Here is a 13,644-nt window from a genome sequence, read left to right as displayed (position 1 = left end):
AATGGTAATCTGAATGTTATCAAACATTTGTATCATTGTTGAATAATGTCGTGTTAAACTTTCGGTATCTGAAGGCAGTATTGTAAAACTACAGTTACAGCAAGTACTTTAGTGAATTTCGAGGAATAGAGTTGGTCTTATTCTGGTCGAATGACCTTTCATTTATCCGATGAACTTCTGTATGTAGTTGCACAATTGACCAAGAGATTTAAACTTTCTATTTTGTGATAGGTATTTAAATCATTGTCTGATAGAAAGTGGTGGTAATTCAAGAAAGACCGACTCTATTCCCTGATGTTAACTATGTTACATGCTGTAATAAATGCTCTAAATGGAAGCTATTCCATAGTTTCTCTGCGTTTCTCATGTTGTCTTGTCATGTAGCTAAATCAAATCGATTTTATATCCTCGGGGTGGGGGCAGTATGTGTGTGTATACAGGATAGCTGCATTCTGGTGTCCCAATTTTTTTAGCATGTTAGTTTACACAGTGATAACAGAAATATTGTGACAGAAAGTTTACCTAAGGCACAGAATACCTACAACTACTGTCTAGCCAAATCTTTCGACTTTTTTTAAAACTCCATCTAACCCTTTTAGTATACCAACAGATAACATACTGTTTCACAAACCAGAAAAATGCTCCAATCTCTTATATATAATATGCAGAATAGTCCTTTTGATTGGTTATTTTAACTGTTAATTGATGTTTTTTTATGTCCTGTTGGTTTCCAGATATGAATTTTTATTATGCGTTTGTGTTTTAGCTTGTTATTATTAATTGATACGATATTCTTTGCACTAGACTAATAAGTTTATAAATTCTTTTGTCAGTGACCTGATCTTGGAAACAACTTATTTTGTACTGATAATACAATAGCAAAGTTAACAAAGTTAAAATTTGAACTATAAAAAAAATATATATTTGTATATCATTTCCATCAAGTCATAAAGTGACACATATGTAATCTCATAACTTACATAATGTGTTAGTTTTCCTTCCCTCCTTCGTCTATCGCGGACTGGACTTTTTATGAGCAACTCGGCGGGTGTTTCTAGAAAAGCAGATTTAGAGGACGATTACCCTACCGGTGCACCTGGTCCATGCTCCCAGTTTTTAGTGGAGTCCGTGTTGCTTATTTACTTTTGTTACTTTGTATGTATTATTTTAGTTGCTTTATGTTCTTTGTTGTGTATGTCTGTTTTCCATGTCTGGTCTTAGTCCCTGGATTACATTCTTTTGATAACCGCTAAAAACTTGGTTCCCTTGATTACTCTTACACAGTGGTGGAATAGAAATTCCGAAAAGAGGGTCCTATTGACTGGCCTAAGAGGTGCTCCACTGGAGGTCCACTTTTTTCCTATGAAATCAAGGTAATTTTTGTGTTTTTAATATAACAAATCGTTACGTGGATTTAACATTTAGTCTTTCAAGATAAGTCTATATTTAGTATGTGTCACGTACCAGGGTTGATGATGTTTTGCCCTCGAACTTTGGCAATCCCATCTAGTTTTATTTACAGCGAGGCCAGCAGAGATGGATTCCATATTGGAATATATTGCTTCTGTAGGCAGAAAAAAATAAAACACATACACACATGCAACATATCCATTGCAAATATTTACAAAATACTGTTAAAAAGCATGATCCATGCTATACATCGTCAATGTTTACAATTATAATAATTTCGATCAGATTGGTGAGATAGAAGTCTTGAGTTTTTATTTGAAACATAATTGCTGGCTTTACTTGGGTGTGGCGCTGGGTATTTCTTGTAGCTGGACAACCCTGTTTCGCGATTATCTTCTTTCTCAGTCTTTGATGATATGCCAAGATATGTGTCTGCATATGTCCTGTTTTGGTAGGTGGCGTGTTTGATTTCCATCATCTCATCTGTGTCCGAGTCCGATACTTTTCGGATATTGATAAACTCAGGTTTCGTAATGGCCGATGATGCTTCGTTAATGAACCCAGGACTGTGCACAAATTCATTAGTACAAAACACTGCTTTGTCTGCTTTTACATGTATATCTCTCCTGGTTTTGTAAATCACCCTGTTTAGAAATTTCAGTTGGTAAATAAACAAGCTTAGCATTTGATACAATACGTTCAAGAATTACCAAATAAATACATCTTGACGATTCTAGATCAACAGTATGTTTTACTAAGACATTGGTATTTTATAGTTATCACCAACTTTAGTGATGTTTTGATATTAGCTTTGTTGATTCATTTCAGTTGGTAAGTTATATTTGGTCTCAGTCTTGTATTCTTTGCGCCATAGGCTTCTATAGTAAACCTTAAATTTTCATGATTTTTTTTAAAAAAGACAAAGAGTTTCAATCTAATTTTTGACCATGTTTTTTCCACTAAGGAAATGTCAAAAATAATTTTCAGGTCCATTTTAGAAAAAAAGGCACGAACTTCGGTACACCAGAACAGGTCGAATTAAAAATAGACTTCTTCTACTTTCACTTTTATTTTGAGTTCATATATCTCGTTCTAGTTTCATTTTCTTTCCCGGAATTTAAGATATAGAACGTATTGAAAACCGAAGACCGATCTGTATTTTATTGTTTACTTCCAGGTACACGAAACTCTGTATAACAAATGCACAAATCTTCTAGTTTATGTTTTTTCATACTACATTTATCATGTAGGAATAGTAGTTTGTCATTTTTTGTCGTGATTTTTTGCACAGAAAGATTTTTGCCCTTAACACTGAACTCAACGCTCTCTAAATGACTAATTTCCATGCTTTTTAATGGTAGACTAGGACTCATTCTCGTGAAATCACGGGGTTACATGACGAGACTTGCATACCCTATGGACTACTTTTCTGAAGCAACATTTTTCATGAAAATACTGTTTTTCCTCAAAAACATGTTTTTGTGTGTCATACTTGATATTTACCCTCTACTTTTGATGAAAAATGATAATATTTGGCGAAAAAAACAAAAACAGGAAATTCAAGAAGAAAGCGCACTATATTTTTAGACTCCATGTTTTTGAGTATACCTGCTCAGGAGTATGTAATACAAGACCGATACCTTTTGTTGATAGTGTATTTGAGCCTCTTGATGGAACAATGTTACAAAATCTCTATATGACAAACAATATTTACATTATATATGTCGTGGAACCTGTCTAAACTAAACACTTTCTGACTGCAGGGGCGGATCCAGGATATGAGTTTAGGGGGAGCGTTAATTGAATTAAATGTCAAAAAATATTATGGGGTGAAACATGTGGTGAAAAATGTTTTTCTTACCGATTTAGGAGGCGTACGCCCGCTACGCCAGTCACTGGATCCCCGCGCCTGGACTGGGAGATATGTTTGGTTAAGGCATGTTCAAAACGTATTGAAACTGATATGAATGAAATTTATAAGATGTCTGGTTGCCACAAGTTTCCAGTTTACACAGTGTTCGGTTTAGACAGGCTTCAAGTTGTATTATGATATATAAGTTATCTAGATTACCTGACTATCAGAGATCCTATTACAATTACAGCTATGGCGAATATTGCAATAGTTATCCCGAGTGCAATAGTCTCAGTTTCTACAAGGAGAAAAAATCATTCTTTATTATTACGTGAGCTGAGACCGGTGCAACCCACCAGTTACGGGGCGCCGAATGGGTCTCTTGTGGTTTTGTACTCGACAAAAGTGACAAAAGTGAGTTTTGTTCGACAAAAATTAGTTCAGATTAACAAAATTTCTAACATACTACAAATTTAAATTTTGTCACACAAAGTAATCTTTCAGTGGACAGAAGATACTTTTGTCATAACAAAATTCATTTTTGTATCACAGACTACTTTTGTTACCTAGATGGCGTAAAGGTATGTCAAACATTCATCATCACAAATGCTTAGTACGTAAACCTCAAGAGACACATACATATAGCACCACTTTAAAACTATGGCATTTGAAAATATGCCATAATTGCTTATATTCTGATAAAAAATTGAAAAGACCTCTTTTCCTTAGAAACCAGAAAGTGCAGATTTTTTTCGCTGGTCTTGGAAGATATGTATTTTGATTTATAGATATACTCATTACAAATGCACACACATTAGTATGTTCACCATATGCCTCCATCTTTTTAAAAAGGGAGGAGGGGTATGATATATTTTAATACTTTTTTTCCTAGATTCTTCATCTGTACGGGTATTGGTAGGAGCCAATGTAGAAATGAAATCTGTAATGAAATGAATAACAATTTGTGTGCCAGTTTTTTTTTTCTACACAACAAGAAATTGCTATCAAATCGAAAGGAGTCTTGCTACATTTTCAGAACCATTATCTAAAGCAGTTATTCAGAATTTTATGAGTTTAAATAAACTTAATTTATGACTTTACTTGGCCTCACCAGTAATATCATGACTATAAATAAGCAATGATTTTCAATTTAAATTTTATGTATTCACCTATTCCCCTTCTTGTAGAGTATCTGGTAGTCAGTAATTCTTGTATCGATATATCTACTTGGGTTGGTGTCATGCTTATTATCGGTGTTATTGTGGAGTCATTCTGACCGTAGGTCACTGGCGCTATAGACGTTAAAGCCATTGTTGGTGTTGCTGGTAGGATATCTACTTCTCCGATGGTTGACCTTTGGCTGCTATAAAGCTGTGATGATGATGAGCTGATGGTTTTGATGCCTATTTGTGAAAATTAAATTGCCCAGAAAAGATACCAAAGAGATTTATATTCTTAATAGATAAACAATGAACCGATTTTTGGACACAAAACACTATATTATGCGCATGTCTTCGATATCAATCTAGTAATAGTAATCACACCACCATATCTAACAAGTTACAACTTTTTATGAGAATATAAAGATCCATCAAGTTAAGTTTTTAGATTAATTTTTGCTGGTAAGGTTTAGATATTGCCTGCCAGTCCGTATTTCTTTATTGTCGTTAACGTTTCAGGAAACAGTGCCAAGTTGAGCATTTTAGTACTTTCCACGTACCTGACTACCATAGCTGATATACCTATTCTAACGTGATTATTAGAAGCAGAAATCCAGTGCAGTGTCGGCTCCAAGGGGTTATAGGGGTTGGAATTCCTTTTTTTTTTTGTAACTGGTGTTAATTTCGTACAAATTTGGGTAACAAAAAATAGCCGGGAAATTCGCCCACCATCTCTTTTTTTTTTGAAAGGGAACCTCTCTGAGAACCCCTTTTTTAAATCTCTAGATCCCATCCCTTTGCAATGCGTGCTACTTACCAACTTTTTGTAATACTATTCCAACAATAGTGTTACACGAATCATTTCTACCAAGGCTGATGATATAGGTATTCCCTGGAATGTTGATGGAACTATTGAAATTAAATTGTATCTGTCTGGTTCTATTACAAAGTGTCAATTCGTACTGATAACTTGTGGTACAGTCTTCCATCAAGACTTGTGGGCAGCAGCTTGTGTTATTCTTCACGAATAGTAGTTCTACATTCCCTATTCCTGAAGTATTGGCTACCGCTATATTTTTTATCTTTCCTCTAAAGATTCTTGCACTCTGACCTTCGCTAAAAAGTGTACCTGTAATATAAATACAAAAGATGGTACATAGACTCTTTTTTTTTGATAGCATGCCATGGTAGCTGGTAGTATATTTATCTTTTCTCTTGTATAGTACATCATGGTAGTCTCTTTTGGTAGCCTTTGTCTTCTTTACCATAGCAATGTAGTCTCTTCAGCTTTTGTCTTATTTAGAATGCTACTGTAGTCTCTCCAGCTTTTGTCTTGTTACCATACCATTGTAGTCTCTTCAGCTTTATTTTGTAAGCCTATTATGTTAATTATTTGTATTTTATTTTGAAAAGTTGATTGTCTCTATTCATTCAGTACAGACAGACTAATAGACTAAAATGCTAATAGAATAAATAAACATTTACCAATAACATTAACACAACCTACCATTTTGACATGGTTTTCTTGTTTCTGTTCTGTTGGGCAGGTTTTCAGCATTTACAACCTCGTCTGAAATTACAGAAAATATCATAGAAATTGTACATTATCATATGATTTCTGATAATGATTTCTTGTTTGTTTGTTTGTTTCTTTTTTTATATCAATATACCGGGCATTTCCCCCTTAGAAATTGAAACAAAATCAGCGTGCAATATACTCGAATATTGCACGTAAGCAATATAGCTTTAAAATCATGATGTCATCGACTACAGCAGCATATTTTGAATACGTTTTGTAGCGTCTGCCAGGGGTGCCTACTATCACCCTTCCTTTTTTATCAATTTAGATCGAAGATCAGAATTGATATAAAAGTCGCCAGAGCCTTTAGATTTGTAAAGCCTGATAGCATCTGTAATTAATTAACACTACCGCAGTAAAATAGATTCATTGGCATACCCCCATTTAGGATCATATACAGATAGTTAGGTCCAATTTACAGGTATTTTTAATATATCAAATTTTGTTCGATGTTATTTACACCAATAAACAAAGCCAATTAACATTTTTTACCGTGAACTAAATATGCTGATTAATTAGGACTGTACATTTGTATTAACAACGATCCAATTAAAAACAGTTGATCTCTAATCTCTTACCAGTACCTGTTTATTTCTAGTCGTTCACTGTCGATTTATTCAAGTTTTCTATTTAATGTTTATCTAGAGATGAAAACCCTGCGAGGCTATAAATTTTCATTGATCATAGAAATGAAATATAAAGATGAATGCTGAAGCTGTATTCATATATTTCTTGCAGGCCCTGGCGGATCAAAATATTTGCAAATAAAGGAGCATTGGATCCCATCAAGAAACTTATATAGAGAAAAAAGTTCCGTGCTATCATTTGCCACTCTTTGGTTTGACCAAATGTTATACAAAAGGGTAGCATAACCCCCGAAACCATCCCGATTTATCACTCACTGTATCTTGTATCTTTATTACAGTTACTGCCACGTGACATCGGAAGCCCGGAATTGAAAAATAAAAATGAAATATTGCTTAGACGATAGCATAGGATTTCAATAATGCATTTCTCGGGATGGTGTCAGTCTGTGGGCTGGTGATATTGCTTTTTGTAATAATCATTCTTTTGGGCTATTTTGGCCATTAGTGAAGATAATAGAGCTGCGGGTGCTCCAGGGCCTTAAAAGTGCATGACTAGTAACTACACCAGGCATAATGCTTTAATTATATTCTAAGACTTTGGCGTTTATGTTAATGTACATGTGTCTGGAACTACGTGCCTAACAAACTAAGCACTTTAAGTACCACATAGATGTCTATGTGATAACTTATCAACTGAAGAATGTAGCTAGCTGAGAGGGACATGTATCTAAGGAGATAATTTATTTTAGTTTGAATGATTTGACAGACAGTTTCGACCGTGGAGGTCGATAAATTGAATTTCGACTTGAAAAATTTAGAAACTGGGAAAGGCCAACTAGTAGTTTGTTGTTCTATTACACAGTATGTCGGAGAGCTTTGTGTTCATTCTTCTAGGTGTTTCATGTAAACCGACCTCGAACCTGAGTATTACGCAAACTGGCGCACTGCTACGATGCATAATGAATAGGGTGTGTTTGTTTGTTTTTTTTAAAGACCTTCGTAATTAGTATGGTGAATTTAAAAATTAATTAAAGAGTTCAATATTAGCCATTTACAACAATATGCTTATGTTTAGATACGTTTGAATTCTTCCCAAAATTTTCCCTTTATCCGGCCCAATCTTTGCAATTTGACGATTATTTACAGCGTAAAAATTCAAACGAACGATATAAATTGATTCAGTACATGAGTACTTTGATTTTGTTGGCAGTGAACTGGGTAATGGAAACAATTGCATATTCATTACTCAGAGGTATACCGTGGACATTTCAAAAAAACATATCGAAGACCTGGACTTCGCAGACGATATAACCCTCCAATCACACAGACATAAAGACATCTAATCAAAATTATCAACATTGGAACAACAGGGTAAAAAGATTAGACTTCAAATAAATCATAGAAAAACAAAGACTATGCAGATAAATCAGACAAACACAACAAATTTAAACTAAGTGAAGAACAACTAGAATATGTAGATAGATTTACATACCTGGGTAGTGTTCTGAGCAATGATGGTGGCACAGACAAAGACATAAAATACCGCATTGGAAAAGCAGCAGCTGTTTTTGAAGACATTACGACCAATATGGACATCCTCACAAATTTCAATCAACACCAAATTGAAAATCTTTAATTATTATGTAAAATCTGTGCTATTATACGCTACTGAGACCAGGCTGACAACAAAAGCAACAACACACAAGCTTCAAACCTTTACCAACGGTTGTTTGAGAAGCATTCTGGAAATCAAATGGCAATATAAGATTACAAATGAAGAAATATAGCAAAGACAAGGTTCCTATAGAAATACAAATAAGAAGGAGGAAGTGGACCTGGATAAGGCATACTTTTGAAAGCCCAAAACCTCCAAGCTCTAAGGTGGAATCCACAAGGCCAAAGGAAGCCAAGACGACCTAAAAACTCATGCAGACAATCAGCAGAACAGGAGGAAAAACAACAGGGTAAGACTTGGGGTCAGATTGACAAGCTAGCCCAAGACAAAAGAAAATTTAAATTCTTCGTCGACGACCTATGTCCAGGAATGGATGACAGAGTTTAAATCAAATAAGTCAAATCTGCTATATGGAGTTATGGTATGAATATATTGGGGAATAGTATTCCTCTTAGAATAAATATTAACAAATATAAAACATTAAACGAGTTAAAAGTGTTGAACAAGCCGTCTTATGCTTCGAAGTTGTCCCCGGAGCGAGCCCCTACGGATTTAAATGTCAAAACACGTCGGCAAATACACACGAAAAAGTGAGTACAGTTTCGCCGCAGATCAATAAACAGTTAGACACAAGAATATCTTCCGGCGAAAGTAACGGTACGAATCGAGTTTTAAGTTATAGCGATGACATGCTACCATCAGAATCGAGTGGTGTTAAACAAACTTTGTTCAACTCCGAATCGAACAATATAATTGATACGAATAAAGACCAAGTAAATTTTAGAATTCCTGTTCGCGTGCATGGAAATACCGAGGAAACGAAACCGACCAACTTTGATGTATTCGTTGGTGTGTCTCCCAGAAAACGTTCGGCAAGGTTCTATTTATCTGGAATTGACAATAAGTCCACGAGGTCTGGTATTCTACGATTTCTCGAATTAAAAGGAGTAAAACCTACATTTTTACAACTCTTCCATGGCAAATATGGATCGTCTCGTATTTCCGCAAAATTGAACGTATCAGACGATTGCGCTGACATTATTGAAAACAATACTCATTGGCCGTCCGGTGTACGATGTAGAAGATGGTTAAGCAACCGCGACTGGCAACAGAAATGGAGTGAAAGTCCAGAAAATTAGTCGGTTACATACAATAAACTAGTCCCCATGTTGTTCATAATGTTTATTTTTAATATTTGTTGTATTGCTTTTGCCATAATGAGCCTTAACATATTAACATGGAATGTGAGAGGTATAATGTCATCCACTGTGTGCTTGGCAAATTTACTTAATCATACAAATTGTGATATTGCAGTTATATGTGAGCATAAACTTAAACCAAACTTTCTTTCGTATATGGAAAGTATCGATAAAAGGTATCGTAGTATATTAAAAACTGACAAGCTACATGAACCATACTACTATACACATGGAAAAGGTGGTATCGCTTTAATGTATAAATCTACTTTACAATTCTCAGTTAAAGAAATTGTAGATACGAACTCTGATAGAATTGTAGGTATTGAAGTGAAATGCAAAAATTCTAGATCATTTTTTATTTTTGGCGTGTACTTACCTGCAGATAGTTCAGTTGATAATTATAGGCAAGAGCTAAATGCCCTTGATGACCTGTGTTCGTTTTACACTAATTATGGTAAAATTATTGTTGCAGGAGACTTAAACGCTACTTGCATCAGTAAACACATGAATCTTACAAACACAGTAAAATCAAAAGAACTACAAAATTTCGTAAAAAGACATTTTCTATATCACCCATTTACGGATTCATTTAAAGCTTTGCGGAAAGGTCCAGACTTTACATTTCCCTTAAAAAACACCATGTTAGACTATATTTTACTTGAAGAGACGCTAGTCAGACAATTAAGACAATACGAAATTCTCGAAGAAGGAACAATCAGTTCGACATCGGATCATCTGCCCGTTATTGCATCCGTTGTGCTAGAAGAAAATATTCATATTGAGTCAAACAAATTTTCGAAGTTGCCATCGTGGCACAACGTCACCGATCAGCATGTGCGTAAATACCAAGATAGTCTTCGTGAACCGTTAAATAGACTTATACACGATCTTCAACACAACGACAAAGACATAGATTCCTTTTATTCGGATTTGGTGACTACGATACTTGATGCGGCAAAAGAATCAATACCATGTAACAGATTCAATCCATATACGAAACCGTGCTGGAATGCAGACGTTAAAACAGCGCATCGTAAAGAACGTGAAATGCGTAAAACATGGTTGCAGGATGGTAGACCAAGGGGTATGCAAATTCCGTCTTACTTTAATTATAAACGAGCGAAACGTAATTTTAGGAATATACAGCAACTTGCTCATGATCAATATATGGAAGAGACATACGATGATATAAACAATGCAGCTGAATGTGATATAAGGTTGTTTTGGAAACTTAGAAAGCGACAGAAACCAAAAGAGTCAAAGGTGTGCCATGAGATAAACTTTAATGACACTGTTCATAATACCCCCGAATCGGTTTGTAATGCGTTTGCCAGTTACTTCAAAGACTTATATACACCGTCCGATACTTCTATGTTTGACGAATCAACATTCCGTGAAGTGAATAAAATGTATGACGACATTGAAACTGTGTGTGACGTTGTTAAAGAACAATACTTACCCGGTGGTATCATAACTGACGAAGATGTTGCGGCGGTTATCAAACAATTAAAACGTAGAAAAGCTAGTGGAAATGACTTGGTTCAAAATGAACATTTAATTTTTGGCGGACCGAAACTAATTGAATGCCTCACAATTTTTCTAAATACCATGATATCTAAATGTGAAGTACCCAGTGATTGGCGAAAGGGTCTTTTGGTTCCGTTATTTAAAGGTGGTGGCAAGCCTAAGTCACACCCTGACAGTTACCGACCCGTTTGTCTCTTGTCCAGTGTGTTGAAAACATTTGAAAAACTCCTACTCCAACGTATACAAACATTCGTGATAATACCAGGAACGTTTCCAAATCCACTGCAACACGGGTTTCAGAAAGGTCTGGGTTGTCTGACTGCGTCCTTTTGTCTTCTTGAAACAATTTATAATAACATTGAACAACACAGTAAAGTATTTGCCGCATTCCTAGACAGTAGAAAAGCCTTTGATACGACGGTATGGCGCAAAGCACTTATGGTCAAACTTTGTAACTTAGGTGTTAAAGGTAAAGCTTGGTCCTGTATAAATATGTTATATAGTAATACACAAAGTTCGGTTATTGTAAATTAATGCAAATCGAAGTATTTTGAAGTAAATGAAGGTGTAAGGCAAGGTGGTGTGTTATTTGGTTTTTTATACCTTGTGTTTATCAATGATTTAATCAATGAGCTGTGTAATTCTAATCAGGTAACAGGTGTAAATAGTATACAATGTTGTGCCCCTTCGCTTGCTGACGATATTACATGCATTGCTACAACTTCTAAAGCTTTACAACGAATGCTTGATGTGTGCACTGAATATGCGAATAAGTGGCTGTTTCAGTTCAATGACAAGAAATCGTGTGTGAAACAATTTTCTAAATCGTTCGTAAAATCAGACTTAAAATGGACAGTTAGCCAGGAAATAATTCCAATTTTAGAAAGCCATATGCATATAGGGATTGAACTCAATGGTAAATGTAAGTCTCTCTCAAGGACAACGAACGTTTGTAGGAAAGGTAAAAACACTTATTTTGCAAATGCCAATATCAGATGTGGAAATACAAATCCGTCAGTGCTTATAAAATTATATAGATCTGTTGTTATACCCACCGTTCTTTACGGTTGTGAAGTATGGAACAATTTAACGAATACCGAGCTAGCACTTCTAAATAGATTTCAACATTTTGTTGTCAAACATGCACAAAAGTTCAACACACTCACACGATCGGACATTTGCGAAAGTATGGTTGGGTTACGCAGCATGACAAGTGAAATCGAAAAACGCAAACTTTATTTCTTCGGCAAACTTTTCAAGTTGGATAATAGCTGCTTGGCGAAAACTATCTTCCTACACAGACTTTTTACATGCCTAACAGACAATCGAAATCGCATAGGCTTTATCCCAGATATTTTAGATATCTTAATCAAATATAACCTGTACGAATGCCTTGCGATCTTTATCAGAGACGGTGACTTTCCTGGCAAATTAGAATGGAAACACATGGTGGTAAATGCGGTTCATACAAAACATGATAATGACTGGAAAACACGTATAGACTCACATAGTGGCTTTAGTCGATTCAGAGAAATCCACAATTCCATTGCTGTTGCTGACATCTGGAAGTACCCTACAAACTGCTTTGATTTGCGTACCGCTCACATTATTGCTAAATACATTTCCTCTGTACCAAACCTAATCGAACAATCATGTAAATTATGTGATCAAATATTCACCGACATGCTTGTCCATGCTACCCAAAACTGTACAAGTACTTCAGAGTTGTTTAATGTTTGGATGGACCTTATAATTGAACATTTTCCTCTAGAGTTGTACGTAGAACTAAGTGAGTATGATGATGAATCGCTTGTCCGAATTCTCCTCGGTAGAAAAACTTCCACTGAACTCTGTGATTCCGATATAGATGAATTCAGACGACTCTGCTACATCCATATTGTAAAGTCAACAGGCGAATATTTAAGACGCTTACGTTGTTGCAATACATTTTTGTAGCTAATGCATGTAATGTCACCAGTACACGAACAGATCTTGCTCACTTTACTTGTATATAGATATGAATTAGTAATACAATTCATTATTATTATTATTTAATACTTCCTATTTGTGTCTTAATTAATTTGTAATTATGTAATTGCAATTCATGTAATCTCTATTTTGAGTAATTAAAGAATGAATGAATGAATTAAAGACACATCTTACCCTTCAGTTTAGATGATAAAATGTACATAACACATGTATATACAAGAGAAACATCCATAATTGACGTTTTTTTTTTGTTACCGGACGCAAGGAAGCAGGTGGCACATTATCTTCTTCGTGGGGCAGTACATTACGATGATATCGCTATTGTCAATGTTATCAATGTTTAAACATAGTATCGTTGAATTAAAGAATTCATATTCTTGGATGCATTCACGAATATATTGTTTCTTTGTTTGTTTGTTTGAATTTTAATAATTTTTAGAAAAAAAAAAACATTTCGTGTGCTCACGAATATATTTCATGGTTGCCCATCTAAAACATTTCAACTACTAGTAATCCCCAGATGTATAATAGTTTTATTTTGTTTGTATTTTGGCTGGGTTTTATTTTTGTTCTCTCCGATAACAAATATTGTTTGGAAATTTTGAAGTTAATAACGTGCGAGGAACGTGACATCTTTCCCAACACGGTACACCACTATGGTTTGCG

General features: G+C 35.0%; 1 protein-coding gene across 1 annotated transcript; it reads right to left on the bottom strand.

Annotated features, from left to right (window-relative positions):
• Positions 1-1,663: 1,663 nt before the first annotated feature.
• On the bottom strand, positions 1,664-13,221 carry LOC148628813 (uncharacterized). Its single transcript, XM_088571104.1, has 7 exons — positions 13,153-13,221; positions 5,930-5,992; positions 5,240-5,551; positions 4,432-4,665; positions 4,143-4,202; positions 3,482-3,560; positions 1,664-2,054 (listed from the first exon to the last, which is right to left on the bottom strand). Exons 1-7 carry the CDS (start codon positions 13,208-13,210, stop codon positions 1,664-1,666), a joined length of 1,197 nt encoding a protein of 398 aa, XP_088427230.1. The 5' UTR covers positions 13,211-13,221.
• Between the last annotated feature and the right edge of the window lie 423 nt (positions 13,222-13,644).

Source organism: Perna viridis, chromosome 1, assembly GCF_037379345.1.
Source record: "Perna viridis isolate PV_CMFRI_1.1 ecotype Kerala chromosome 1, ASM3737934v1, whole genome shotgun sequence".
In the NCBI taxonomy this organism is placed as follows: Eukaryota; Metazoa; Mollusca; class Bivalvia; order Mytilida; family Mytilidae; genus Perna; species Perna viridis.
Note: the sequence above shows the minus strand (reverse complement) of the source record. Positions and strands in the feature narration are given on the sequence as shown.

What these genes read in the sequence shown, in the direction of transcription:
- LOC148628813 (XM_088571104.1), bottom strand. Translation starts at nt 13,210, where the DNA reads ATGGATGTTTCTCTTGTATATACATGTGTTATGTACATTTTATCATCT. An exon ending in AATAGTATTACAAAAAGTTG is followed by an intron (nt 4,666 to 5,239) that starts GTAAGTAGCACG and finishes TTTCACAAATAG; the next exon opens with GCATCAAAACCATCAGCTCA. An exon ending in CTCTACAAGAAGGGGAATAG is followed by an intron (nt 4,203 to 4,431) that starts GTGAATACATAA and finishes ATTTCATTACAG; the next exon opens with ATTTCATTTCTACATTGGCT.